Below are 15183 nucleotides of genomic sequence, written 5' to 3'. Positions count from 1 at the left end.
CATGCAAGAAAGGGGCTTTCTTGGTGGCTCAGTGATACAGAATCCACCTGCCAATGCAGGAGATGTGTGTTTGATTCCAAGTCAGGAAAATCCTCTGGAGAAGGAAATGGCAACCCACTCCAGTATTCTTGCTCGGGGAATCCCATGGACAGAGGAGCCTGGTGGGATATACAGCCCACGGAGTTGCAAAAGAGTCGGACGTGACTTTGGGACTAAAACAACAACTAATGTAAGAAAGAGGGCCTGGTGATACCAGGTAGTTTCATTTCTCTCATCAAAAATTTGTGAATGAAGTAAAACATTTTTATAGTTAAGGGAGCTACTGGCTCACTGAAGCCTGTCCTAATGTGAAAAAACCTGTGGAGAGGTAGTTTATAAAATGTAAAAGGTGGCGGGTTGTTGAGAGATTTCGTCAGGTTAAAGCAAATTTAATTCCCATGTTCACCTTAAGTTCAGAGTAATCCTCTTGATAGAAGGAAGTCAAGTTTAGATGAAATATTTTTGTTGTTGTCAAGATACACTTATCTTTTGTAAACTTTTAAATGCAGCAGTTTAATGTAGAATATCCTGATTCTCAAAAGTTTATGAAATTGCTGCCTGCTGAAACCCCAGGAAAAGGCTAATAACCATGTGTAGGTACTTGAAGTATTCAAAGAAGAAAATTGGGTGAAAGTATTCTATACTTAACATATCTATATGCATAGATCATTGTGTAATCAAAAGAAACCTTGTTCTGTGAGGTGTCAAAGATAACTTTCATAAAGGAATGAAAGTTTGAATCTATAGTACATTAAGGTGTAACGTTGTAGTGAAGTCATCAATAAGCTAGATTGAAATGGCCACCAGCTAAAAATGTGGACTTTTCTTAGCATTAGATCTTGAATGTTCAGACTAATGAAGTAAAATCAATAATGAAAAATACAGCTTGCTTATTTACCTTCTGAATAATAAGTACTTTGGTATCTCTATTTTTTTTTAGTATATTTCTTTTATTTATTTTTTAAATTTAAATTTATTTATTTTAATTAGAGGCTAATTACTTTACAATATTGTATTGGTTTTGCCATACATCAACATGAATCCGCCATGGGTGTACACATGTTCCCAATCCTGAACCCCCCTCCCACCTCCCTCCCCATACCATCCATCTGGGTCATCCCAGTGCACCAGCCCCAAGCATCCTGTATCCTGCATCGAACCTGGACTGGCAATTCGTTTCTTATATGATATTATACATGTTTCAATGCCATTCTCCCAAATCATCCCCCCTCCCTCTTTTTTAATTGATTTCTTTTTCATGAAAATAGATTTTCTTATTACAGAAATACATACCAGGGCAATGAATGCTATCCTAAGTTACTATCTAAATATTCTTATTGCAAAAAAACAAAAAAAAGAAAAAACTTAAATATAGTGGTGAAAAGAAAGAAAATAATCTGAAATCTTGACTTCCAGGTTTAACCACTTTTGTTAAACTCTGTTTTGTTAAAGTCTGTTGACTCTGATATTTTAGATTTCTTTCTTTAAAAAAAAAAATTTTTTTACTTATTTGAGTCTTCTCTGTTGCAGCGTGCGAGCTTCTCTCTAGTTGAGACGTGTAGGCTCAGTAGCTTTTTTGCCCTGGGTCACGTGGGATCTTAGTTCCCCAACCAAGGATCGAACCTGTCACCTCCATTGGAAGGCAGATTCTTTTTATTATTATTATTTATTTTATTTGGAATCTAATTACTTTACAGTATTGTGGTTTTTGCCACACAAAATACCAGACCACCAGGTTCATCTGTATTGCCTTTATAATTATACTTATAATTCATTTATAATTATACTCTGTTGTGTGGATATACCATATATTTAATACTCTGTAATACAGTATAGAACACAATATATGTAAAACTCTGTTGTGTGACTGTACCACATATTTGAATTCTTTTTTTAATGTACATTTGAGTTGCTTCCTTTTTTGTTGTTATGAGCAAAGCTACCATGAACATCTCTTATTTTCCCTTGTTTGCTAAATATATGGTTTAGGTTATGAATGGTGTTGAATTGTATTATGTACTTTGATCTGTGGAGATATACTTTTTAATCTGTTAACGTTAATTAATTACCTTTTTAGATGTTCTGATGATAAACACCCTTGCATACTGGAGTAAACTCAACTTGGTCATACTGTTGTACCTGTTCAGTTTACTATTGGGATTGATTTGCTAATATGTATTTTTGAGATTTTATATCTGCCTGCTGCTGCCAAGTTGCTTCAGTCGTGTCCGACTCTGTGCGACCCCATGGACTGCAGCCTACCAGGCTTCTCTGTCCATGGGATTCTCCAGGCAAGAACACTGGAGTGGGTTGCCATTTCCTTCTCCATTTTATATCTACTCATGAGTAAAAGAGGTTTAATTTTCTTCTGTCTTGTCATATCATAATTACTATGGCCTTGTGGAATGAATTGGGGAATAATTCCTCTTTCTATTTTCTGGGAGAATTGTATAATGTTGGAATGATTTGTTCTTTGAGAGTTTGCTAGAACTCACCTGTGAAACTACATTTAAATAGGTTTGATACAGAGGTTTTGAGTACTGGTTCACTTTCTGTAGGACAGTTTTTGTTTTTGTTTTCTTGAGTCAGTTTTGGTGAATCAGAACTTTGCTGTTTGTCTTTTTTAGATTTCAGATGTAAGTGATATATTTGTCTTCATTTTTCTGACTTGCTTCACTTAGTATGTTATTCTCTGGGTCTGCCTATGTTGCTTCAAATGGCATTATTTGTCTTTTTTTAATGACTGAGCAATATTCCATTGTGTGTGTGTGTACATATTCTTTGTCCTTTCCTCTGTTGATGGGCATTTAGATTTCTTCCATATCTTGGTTATTGTAAATAGTGCTTCTGTTAACATTGGGGTACATAGGGGTGTATGTATCTTTTCAAATTAGAGTTTTCTCCAGGTATATGCCCAGGAGTGAGATTGCCAGATCATATAGTAACTTAGTTTTTTAAAGAACCTCTGTAACGTATGGAGGTTTTCCATAGTGGCTGCACCAGTTTACATTCCCACCAACAGTGTAGGAGGGTTCCTTTTTCTCCACACTCTCTTCAGGATTTATAATTTTATGACAAACCCACAGCCAACATAGTGGTTTATTTTCAGGACCTTTTAGTGATAGCCATTCTGACTGATATGAGGTTATGCCTCATTGTAGTTTTGATTTGCATTTCTCTGATAGTTAGCAGTGTTGAGCATCTTTTCATGTGCCTGTTGGCTATCTGTATGTCTTCTTTGCAGAAATGTTTGTTTAGGTGTTCAGCCCATTTTGTAATTGGGCTGTTTGTTTCTTTTGTTATTGAGCTGTTTGTACATTTTTGAAATTAATCCCTTCTTGGTCCTTCTCTCAGTCTGTAGTGTGTCTTTTAATTTTTTTTTTTTATGGTTTCCTTTGGCGTGCAAAAGCCTGTAAGTTTTGATTAGGTCCCATTTGCTAGTTTTTGTTTTTATTTCTGTTGCCTTGGGAGAGTAACCTAGGAGAACATTGGGTAAGATTTATTTCAGAGAATGTTTTGCCTTTCTTCTCTTTTAGGAGTTTTTAATGTGATTTTAAAAAGAATTTTCATTACTTTTCCCTTTCTGATATTTCATTGTACGTGTTAAAAAATGCAACAGATTTCTGTATGGTAATCTTGTATCCTGCTACCTTGCTGATTTTATCAGTTCTAGTAGTTTTTGTGTGGAGTTTTTAGGGTTTTCTATATATATTATCATGCCATCTGCATATAATGACAGTATTACCTCTTCCTTTCCAGTTTGGACATCTTTTATTTTTCTTATCTCATTGCTGTGGCTAGGACTTCCAATACTATGTTGAATGGAAATGGTGAGAGTGGGCATACTTGTTTCAGATTTTAGTAGGAAGGCTTTCAACTTTTTGCTTTTGAGTACTATGTTGGCTGTGGGTTTGTCACAAATAGTTTTTATTATGCTTGGATATGTTCCCTCCATATCCACTTTGGTAAGAATTTTTATCATGAATGGGTGTTGAATTGTAGCAAATGCTTTTTCTGCATCTGTTGAGATGATAATGTGGTTTTTGTCTTTTGTCAATATGGTGTATGTGTTGAACCATTCTTTTGACCCTGTGATGAAACCAGCTTAATCATGGTGTATGACTTTTTATGTGTTGGGTTTGATTTGCTAATAACTTCCTTGAGAATTTTTGCATCTATATTCACCAGAGGTACTGGCCTGTAATTTTCTTTTTTGGTAATGTCTTTGCCTGGTATCAGGGTGATGGTGATGTCATAGAATCACTTTGGGAGTGTTCCTTCTCAGTCTTACGGAAAAGTTTGAGAAGGATTGGTTCAAGTTTTTCTTTGTATGTTTGGTAGAATTTTCCATTTAAGCCATCCAGTTCTGAACATTTGTAGGGAACTTTCTTTTTTTTTTTAGTAATATTTTGGTCCCTATACTTTAAAAAATTTTAAATTTAGTTTTTAATTGAAGGATAATTGCTTTATAGAATTGTGTTGGTTTCTGCCCAACATCAACATGCATCAGCTATAGGTATACATATATCCACTCCTATTTGAACCTCCCTCCCAATCCCATTCCTCTAGGTAGTTACAGAGCCCCAGTTTGAGTTCCCTGAGTCATACAGCAAATTCCTATTGACTGTCTATTTTACGTAATGGTAATGTAAGTTTCCATGTTACTGTCTCCATACATCCCACCCTCTCCTTCCTCCCCATATCCATGTCCATAAATCTGTTCTCTATGTCTGTGTCTCCATTGCTGCCCCAAATAATTTCATCAGTACCATCTTTCTAGATTCCATGTATATGCATTAGTATAAAATATTTGTTTTTCTCTGTCAAACTTACTTCACACTGTATGATAGACTCTAGGTTCATCCACCTCATTAGAATTGGCTCAAATGTGCTTCTTTCTGTTGCAGGGAGTTTTTAAATTACAGTTTCTATTTCACTTCTAGTGATCAGTCTGTTCAGATTATCTGTTTCTTCTTGCTTCAGTTTTGGTAGGCTGTATGTTTCTAAAAACTTGTCCATTTCTTCTAGATTGTTTAATTTATTGGCATATAATTGTCCATAGTATTCTCTTATGGTTTTTTGTATTTCTGCAGTATTGGTTGGTATTTATCCCCTTTCATTTCTTGTTTTATTTCTGTCCTCTCTCTCTCTTGTTCTTGGTGAGCCTGGCCAGAGATTGTGCACTTTGTTTGTCATTTCAAAAAACCAGGTCTCAGTTTTATTGATTTTTTTTTCCTATTTCTTAATATCTATTTTAATTTATTTCCTCTTTGATTTTTATTAAATCTCTCTTCCTTCTGACTTTAGCTTTTGTTTGTTCTTCTGTTTCTAATTCTTTAGGTAATAGGTTAGGTTACTTGTTTGAGAGTTTTTCTTGTTTTGTGAGGAAGGCCTGTATCACTGTAAATTTCCCTCAAAGGACTGCTTTTCCTGTATCCCATAGATTTTGTATATAGTTATGTTTTCATTGTCATTTGTCTCAGGGTATTTTTAAAATTTCCTCTTTGATCTCGTTGATCCATTTTTTTTTTCTTAAGTAGCATGTTGTTTAGTCTCTGAATAATCACTTTTTTTCTTGTTTCTCAGTGGTTGATTTCTGACTTCATGCCATTGTGGTCAGAAGAGATGTTTAAAATAATTTCTGTCCTTTAAAATTTGTTGAGGCTTATTTTGTATCCTTCAGTTCAGTTCAGTCGCTCAGTTGTGTCCTGACTCTTTGCAACCCGTGAATTGCAGCACCCCAGGCCTCCCTGTCCATCACCAACTCCTGGAGTTCACTCAAACTCACGTCCATCGAGTCAGTGATGCCATCCAGCCATCTCATCCTCTGTCATCCCCTTCTCCTCCTGCCCCCAATCCCTCCCAGCATCAGAGTCTTTTCCAATGAGTCAGCTCTTCACATGAGGTGGCCTACTATGGGTCTAACCTAGAGAATGTTTTAATTGAAAAGGATGTGTAATTGAAAAGAATGTGTAGTATGTGTATTTTGGGGATGTAATGTGACTGATTTCAAATCAGGAAAGGAGTACGTCAAGGCTGTATATTGTCACCCTGCTTATTTAACTTACACCCTGCTTATTTAACTTACACCCTGCTTATTTAACTTATATGCAGAGTACATCATGTGAAATGCCAAGCTGGATGAAGCACAAGCTGGAATCAAGATTGCCAGGAGAAATATCAATAACCTCAGATATGCAGATGACACAACCTTATGGCAGAAAGCAAAGAACTAAAGAGCCTCTTGAAAGTGAAAGAGGAGAGTGAAAAAGTTGGCTTAAAACTCAATATTCAGAAAACGAAGATCATGGCATCCAGTCCCATCACTTCATGGCAAATAGATGGGAAAACAGTGGAAACAGTGAGAGCCTTTATTTTGGGGGGCTCCAAAATCACTGCAGATGGTGACTGAAGCCATGAATTAAAAGAGACGCTTGCTCCTTGGAAGGAAAGTTATGACCAACCTAGACAGCATATTAAAAAGCAGAGACATTACTTTGCCAGCAAAGGTCTGTCTAGTCAGAGCCATGGTTTTTCCAGTAGTCATGTATGGATGTGAGAGTTGGACCATAAAGAAAGCTTAGCGCCAAGGATTGATGCTTTTGAACTGTGGTGTCAGACTCACAAAGAGTCTGAGCATGAATGTCCTGAAAATACCAATTAAGTCTAACTGTTCTAATACGTCATTTAGGATCTCTGTTGCCTTATTGATTTTCTGTCTGGAAGATTTGTCTACTGATGTCAGTGAGGTGTTAAAGTCTCTATTATTGTATTCCGATCCATTTCTCCCTTTAGGTCTGTTAGTATTTGTTTTCTATATTTCAGTTCAGTTCAGTTGCTGCTGAGTTGTGTCCGACTCTTTGTGACCCCATGGACTGCAGCATGCCAGGCTTCCCTGTCCATCACCAACTCCCAGAGCTTACTCAAAGTCATGTCCATCGATCAGTGATCCCATCCAACCATCTCATCCTCTGTCATACCCTTCTCCTCCTGTCTTCAATCTTGCTCAGCATCAGGATCTTTTCAAATGTCAGTTCTTCGCATCAAGTGGCCAAAGTATTGGAGTTTCAGCTTCAGCATCCTTCCAATGAATATTCAGGAATGCTTTCCATTAGGATTGACTGGTTGGATCTCCTTGTAGTCCAAGGGACTCTGAAGAGTCTTCTCCAAAACCCCAGTTCAAAAACATCAATTCTTCGGCACTCAGCTTTCTTTATAGCCCAGCTCTTACATCCATACATGACTGCTGGAAAAACCATAGCTTTGACTAGATGGACTTTTGTTGGCAAATTAATGTCTCTGCTTTTTAATATGCTGTCTAGGTTGGTCATTGGCTTTTCTTCCAAGAAACAAACATTTTTTAATTTCATGGCTGCAGTCACCATCTGCCATGATTTTGGAGCCCCCCAAAATAAAGGCTGTCAGTGTTTCCATTATTTCCCCGTCTATTTGCCATGAAGTGATGGGACTGGATGCCATGGTCTTCGTTTTCTGAATATTGAATTTGAAGCCACTTTTTCCACTGTCCTCTTTGATTCTCATCAAGAGGCTCTTTAGTTCTTCTTTGCTTCCTGCCATAAGCGTGGTGTCATCTGCATGTCTTAGGTTATTGATATTTCTCCTGGCAATCTTGATTCCAGCTTGTGCTTCATCCAGCCTGGCATTTCGCATGATGTACTCTGCATATAAGTTAAATAAGCAGGGTGACAATATACAGCCTTGATGTACTCTTTTTCCTATTTGGAACCAGTCTTTTGTTCCATGTCCAGTTCTAATTGTTGCTTCTTGACCTGGAAATAGATTTCTCAGGAGACAGGTCAGGTGGTCTGGTATTCCCATCTCATTAAGAATTTTCCATAGTTTGTTGAGATCTACACAGTCAAAGGCTTTGGCCTAGTCAATAAAGCAGAAGTAGATATTTTTCTTGAACTCACATGCTTTTTCAATGATCTTGAGTTATTGGCAATTTGAATATTGGCAATTTGATCTTGGGTTCCTCTGCCTTTTCTAAATCCAGCTTGAACATCTGTAAGTTCATGGTTCATGTACTGTTGAAGCCTGGCTTGGAGAATTTTGAGCATTACTTTGCTAGCATGTGAGATGAGTGCAGTTGTGCAGTAGTTTGAACATTCTTTGGTATTGCCTTTCTTGTGGATTGGAATGAAAATTGACCTTTTCCAGTCCTGTGGCCACTGCTGAGTCTTCAAAATTTGCTGGCATGTTGAGTGCAACACTTTTCACAGCATCATCTTTTAGGATTTTAAATAGCTCAATTGGAATTCCATCACCTCTACTAGCTTTGTTCATAGTGATGCTTCCTAAGGCCCACTTGACTTCACGTTCCAGGATGTCTGGCTCTAGGTGAGTGATTACACCATCGTGATTATCTGGGTCGTGAAGATCTTTTTTGTATAGTTCTGTGTATTTGCCACCTCTTCTTAATATCTCTGCTTCTTTTAGGTCCATACTATTTCTGTCCTTTATCGAGCCCATCTTTGCATGAACTGTTCCCTTTAGTATCACTCATTTTCTTGAAGAGATCTCTAGTCTTGCCCATTCTATTGTTTTCCTCTATCTCTTTGCACTGATCACTGAGGAAGGCTTTCTTCTCTCTCTGTGCTATTCTTTGGAACTCTGCATTCAAATGGGTTTATCTTTCCTTTTCTCCTTTTTCTTTCACTTCTCTTCTCAGCTATTTGTAAGGCCTCCTAAGACAACCATTTTGCCTTTTTCCATTTCTTTTTCTTGGAGATGGTCTTGATGACTGCCTTTTGTACTATGTCAGGAACCTCCATCCATAGTTCTTCAGGCACTCCATTAGATCTAATCCCTTGAATGTATTTCTCACTTCCACTCTATAATCATAAGGGATTTGATTTAGGTCATACCTGAAGGCTCTAGTGGTTTTCCCTGCTTTCTTCAGTTTCAGTCTGAATTTGGCAGTAACAAGTTTATGATCTGAGCCACAGTCAGCTCCTGGTCTTGTTTTTGCTGACTGTATAGAGTTCTCCATGTTTGTCTGCAAAGAGTATAATATTTTTATATACTTATATGTTTTTACATTTATAAGTATTTTAAATATTTAAATATAATTTTAAATATAAAAATTTATATTTATAAATATGTATATATATAAATTTAGATGCTCCTATATTGAGTGCATATGTGTCATTGAATGTAATATCCTCTTCATGTATTGATTCTTTTATCATTATGTAGTGTCTTTCTTTAGCCTTTTTATGGCTTTTGTTTGGATATCTGTTTTGTTTATATGAGTGTTGCATCCCCCACTTTATTGTCGTTTTCATTTGCATGAAATACCTTTTTCCATCTCCGTACTTTCCGTCCTTTGTCCTGGAGTGTCTCATTGGTTTCTTAAAAGAACTAGGTTTTGGCTTTATTGAGCCACTATTATATTTCTGTTTCCTCTTGCATTATTTGTTGTTTTTAACATTTTTTTAAAGATATATTTATTTTTATTTATTTATGGCTGTACTGGGTCTTCATTGCTCTGCACAGGCCTTCTCCACTTGTGGTAAGTGGGGGCTACTCTTGATGCAGTGCATGGGCTTCTCATTCCAGTGGTTTCTCTTGTTGTGGACCACAGGCTGTTGATGCATGGGCTTCAGTAGTTGCAACTCATGGGCTCTAGAGCTGGCTCAGTAGTTGTGGCACACAGGCTTAGTTGTCCCCCCTCATGTGGGATCTTCCTGAACCAGGGATTGAACCTGTGTCTCCTGCATTAGTGGATTCTTTACCACTGAGCCACCAGGGAGGTCTGCTCTTACCTCCTTTTTTTCTCCTTTATTCTTGTGTGATTTATTTTGTTGTTTTTCTAACGTTCTTACTAGTTGAGATGGATGTTTACCTAATTAATTTTCAGTTCTTATTGTATAAAAATTTAATTTCTGATATATATCATTTTATCATACAATTCTAAGTATTTCTAAAGTTCCATTGTAATTTTTCTTCTTTGAACTGTTTTGTATAGAAGTGTTTTAAAAATATATTTCCAAATGTAAGAGAATTTTAAAATTGTATAATTGAGTTACACTATCATATTAATTTTCAGTATATATAGTGATTTGCTATTTTTATAGACTATACACCATACAGAGTTAGTATAAAAGATTGACTGTATTCCTTGTGCTGTATATTACATCCCTGTAGTTCCTTGTAACTAGTAGTTTGTACCTCTTACCTCCCCTTCACCTATTTCATACCTTCCTCACCCTTCTCCCATGTGGCAAACCACTACTTCGTTTTCTATATCTGTTCATCTTTTCTGTTTTTGTATATCTGTGGACATGTTTTATTTTTTAGATTCCACATATAAGCAAAAATATACAGTATTTGTCTTCTAGTAACTTTTAATTTGATTGCATTGCAATTACAGAATTTTGTGTATGTGATACTGGTTTTTGAAATTGTTGAATTTACATTTTGGCCTTCCATGTGGTTGGTTTTTATGAACATTCTATTGAAGAATGTCACTTGTTTGGTGTTTTTAGTTCTGTGGATTTTTACAGTGTTCTGTGGATGATTGTAATTTATCTGTTCTCCTTTGACTGTTTTTCTTGGCTGTTATAGACAGTGCTTATCAAAACATTTTTATGTGTATCTGTGTTACCGTGTGAGTATATCCACAGGAAAAATTATACTAGTATATTTTCAAAAAGTATTTTCTTTTAAAATTAGGATCAAGATTGATCTAGTTTATAGTTTCAGTGTTGTATATGATTCTGCTTGTTTCCCTATGTCCTTGACTAGTCTTGGTATTAAAAAAAATATTTATTGGAATATAGTTGCTTTACAATGTTATGTTAGTTTCTACTGTACAGTGAAGTGAACCAGATATATATATATATATTTCCACTTGTTTGGATTTCCTTTCCATAGAGCAATGAGTTCCCTATGCTATATAGTAGGATTTTCATTAGTTACCTATTTTACACATAGCATCAATAGTATATATACATGAATCCCAGTCTTCAGTTCATCCTTCCCCCCACCCCTGCCTCTTGGTATCCATATATTTGTTTTCTATGTTTGTGTCTCTATTTCTGCTTTGCAAATAGGCTCATCTGTACCTTTTTTCTAGATTCCACATTTGTGCATTAATATATGATATTTGTTTTTATGACTATTCATTCTCTATGACAGTCTCTAGGTACATCCATGTCTCTACAAGTGACCCAATTTCATTCCTTTTTATGGCCGAGTAATATTCTATTGTCTGTGTGTACCACATCTTCTTTATTCATTTCCTCTGTTGATGGAACTTTTGCTTGCTTCCCTGTCCTGGCTTTTGTAAATAGTGCTGCAGTGAACATTGGGGTGCATGTGTCCTTATGAATTATGTTTTTCTCTGGGTGTATGCCCAGTGTTGGGATTGCTGGGTCATATGGTCCTTATGTTTTTAGTAGTTTTTAGGAACCTCCATATTGTTCTCCATAGTGCCTGTATCAATTTACCTTCCCACCAACAGTGTAAGAGGATCTCTTTTCTCCCCACATTCTCCAGTATTTGTTGTTTGTAGACTTTTTGATGTTGGCCATCCTGACTTGTGTGAGATGATACCTCATTGTAGTTTTGATTAGCATTTCTCTAATAATTAGTGATGCTGAGCATCTTTTCATGTGTTTGTTGGCCATCTGTATGTTGTCTTTGGAGAAATGTCTGGTCTTCTGGTGGTGGTTTAGTCACTAAGTCATGTCCAAGTCATGTCCAATTCTTGTAACCCCATGGGCTGTAACCTGTCCATGGTATTCTCCAGGCAAGAATACTGAAATAGGTTGCCATTTATTTCTTCAGAGGATCTTCCCAGCCCAGAGATCTAACCTAGGTCTCCTTCATTGCAGGCAGACTCTTTACCAACATAGCTATGAGGAAAGCCCATTTAGGTCTTCTGCTAGATTTGTATTAGCAAACTGTTCAAGTCAGTCATGGTTGGGAAAAGTACATTCTTCTTTTGATTTTCAGTGTCTTTAATTATGACTGAGAGTCAGCATTTTTTTTCTTTTGGAGGACTACCTATTCTTATAGCCCATTTTTCTACTAGTCTACTCATCTTTCTTATTGCTATGTAAAATTCCTCCTATGCCATGTGCACGGCACATTTAGATGGTTTAAAGCTTACTTACCACCAGGATACTTTTTTGTTATTTTGACTTGCTTCACATGTTACTTACTTTAGAAATGGGTGATGGATCATCTCGAAGAGATCATTTCATGAGAAGTGGATTTGCCTCTGGGAGGAGTTTGGGAAACAGAGGTAAGTATCTTTCTTTAATCATCTATTATAATAGCTGAATAGTGGAATGAATAGAGGCGTTTATGGTTGTTTCAGTTCAGTTCAGTCACTCAGTCGTGTCCTGACTCTTTGCGACCCCATGAATCGCAGCATGCCAGGCCTTCCTGTCCATCACCAACTCCTGGAGTTTACCCAAACTCATGTCCATCGAGTCGGTGATGCCATCCAGCCATTTCATCCTCTGTCGTCACCTTCTCCTCTTGCCCGCAATCCCTCCCAGCATCAGGGTCTTTGCCAATGAGTCAGCTCTTCGCATGAGGTGGCCAAAGTACTGGAGTTTCAGCTTCAACATCATTCCTTCCAAAGAACACCCAGGGCTGATCTCCTTCACAATGGACTGGTTGGATCTCCTTGCAGTCCCAGGGACTCTCAAGAGTCTTCTCCAACACCACAGTTCAAAAGCATTAATTCTTTGGCTCTCAGCTTTCTTCACAGTCCAACTCTCACATCCATACATGATCACTGGAAAAACCATAGCCTTGACTAGATGGACCTTTGTTGGCAAAGTAATGTCTCTGCTTTTGAATATGCTATCTAGGTTGGTCATAACTTTCCTTCCAAGGAGTAAGTGTCTTTTAATTTCACAGCTGCAGTCACCATCTGCAGTGATTTTGGAACCCCCAGAAATAAAGTCTGCCACTGTTTCCACTGTTTCCCCATCTATTTCCCATGAAGTGATGGGACCAGATGCCATGATCTTAGTTTTCTGAATGTTGAGCTTTATGCCAACTTTTCACTCTCCTCTTCCACTTTCATCAAGAGGCTTCACTTTCATCAAGAGGCTTTTGAGTTCCTCTTCACTTTCTGCCATAAGGGTGGTGTCATCTGCATATCTGAGGTTATTGATATTTCTCCCGGCAATCTTGATTCCAGCTTGTGTTTCTTCCAGTCCAGCGTTTCTCATGATGTACTCTGCATATAAGTTAAACAACCAGGGTGACGATATACAGCCTTGATGTACTCCTTTTCCTATTTGGAACCAGTCTGTTCTTCCATGTCCAGTTCTAACTGTTGCTTCCTGACCTGCATATAGGTTTCTCAAGAGGCAGTTTAGTGCAAGGTAAATCTGATATAACTTAGTGTATAGTAGACTTTGTTGGGATGATGAATTTTTTTTTCAATACCAGTATTCTTTTCACTGTTTTACTTTTTAAGATAGTAGAAAATAGTTGAATTGATTAGATGGGTAGATTGATTAAAGAGAGTTGCTTCCTAGAGCAGCTTCCTAGAGCTTCTGCTTAATGTGTTGATGGTTTTTGTTCCCATTTGGCATGGGAGGAATGAGAGAAACTCCAGAGACTAGAATGTGAAGGACCTCTTTCTTAAGTTTTATGTTTCTCATGAAAATGCAGTATGTGAAACAGTTCTGTTAGCTCGCTAGTATTAAGAGGTTGTTTTTTCAAAATTCAAAGTTTTTATTGTCACCTTTAGAACAACCAGCACTAGATTTGACAGAAAATGACCCAGCAAAATACTTTCCTCCATTCCATTTTTAGATTTGTTGTTAAAATGCTGAAAATATTCTCACTGTATTTTAGTATAGTGCAACAAAATATTATTAGAACCTCAAATGGTCATATGAATTTTTAAATAAATTTCTTTTATGGGATGCCGTAAGCTAAGGTTAATAGTTTTAAATATACATGATACTTATTCTTGAATTTATTAAATGTTAGTTTTTGAAAAACTTTGGTATTTCTATATATTTTTATTCATTGGCAACTGAAAGTTGGTCTATGGTATTTCATTTGCTACTTGGAAAACTTAATGTTTTAAGATAGAGTTAACGTAAGTGTGAATTTTATGCTTTGACATATTCTACTAATGAAATTTGTTGAAGATACGTATATATTTTTTTGTTTTTAAGCCTGCATATTAAGTAAGAAGCATTAATGTTTTGGACCATGTAGTTGTACTTAGAGAGTCAAGTGTGTATTTTGTTTGCTACTACTAAGAAGTAACAAATACCTTAATATGACACTCAGGGAACTACTTAATATTTGGATATATTTTAAAATCCTAATTTAGAATGATATTTTTTGATACAGACTTCTAAACATTGTTGAATAGAGCCTTTTTAAATGAGAAAACCATCACTGAGATTTTACTATGAATTGTTATAGTGTAGATTTAAATACATTAAATTTCTGATCAAAACTCTCTGTGAACATTGATACTTTAAAAAGTTATTTTTGAAAAATCTGAAAAAGGATGAATATATGTATATGTAAACTGAATCACTTTGTATACCTGAAACTAACATAAAATTGTAAATTAACTGTACTCCGATAATATTTAAGAAAAGAAAAAAGTTATCTTTAATACTACATATAATCCTGGAAATTTATAGAAGAACCACACCTATCCCAAATGATTCAGTTTAACATTCTAGTTCGTTTCAATCTCTATGGTATTTTTTTTCACAACTTGGATATATCTAGTAACGTGGTTCTAAAATTGACTTTTAATTACCTAACATATATATTGACTAGCTTTTTATCTTCTGTGAAGTATGGCCTAAAAAGCCTTAGCTTTCTGAATCACATGCTTTTTTAGAATCTGATAAAAATACTGATAGTTGCATATACACAGTTTTACATGTGGCATTAGGAGTTTCACAGATCTCTTAGCTCCTCTGTATTAGGATATTACAGATGTAGGGAAGATAATTTGTGAAAATAACAAGATAATGATAATTATCCCAGTGATAATTTAAAGTGGCTATTTATAATGTTTTGGGTGCTTAAGTTTATGTTTTAAATAACTGTGCTGCTTAGCATAGAAACTCTGCCCTCAAAATTCTTAATTTAGTGGTAGAGAAGCACATGGAA

The 15183-nt window shown here is 36.2% G+C and overlaps 1 protein-coding gene across 1 annotated transcript in view; it reads left to right on the top strand.

Moving 5' to 3' along the window:
* The window catches only part of DDX4 (DEAD-box helicase 4), a 65233-nt gene that overhangs the window by 10857 nt on the left and 39193 nt on the right, over window positions 1-15183 (top strand). The window contains exon 3 of the mRNA XM_027520217.1: window positions 12236-12313. Coding sequence (XP_027376018.1) covers window positions 12236-12313 — 78 coding nt within the window. The remainder of the gene's footprint in view (window positions 1-12235; window positions 12314-15183) is intronic.

Source organism: Bos indicus x Bos taurus, chromosome 20, assembly GCF_003369695.1.
Source record: "Bos indicus x Bos taurus breed Angus x Brahman F1 hybrid chromosome 20, Bos_hybrid_MaternalHap_v2.0, whole genome shotgun sequence".
Classification (NCBI taxonomy): Eukaryota; Metazoa; Chordata; class Mammalia; order Artiodactyla; family Bovidae; genus Bos; species Bos indicus x Bos taurus.
Note: the sequence above shows the minus strand (reverse complement) of the source record. Positions and strands in the feature narration are given on the sequence as shown.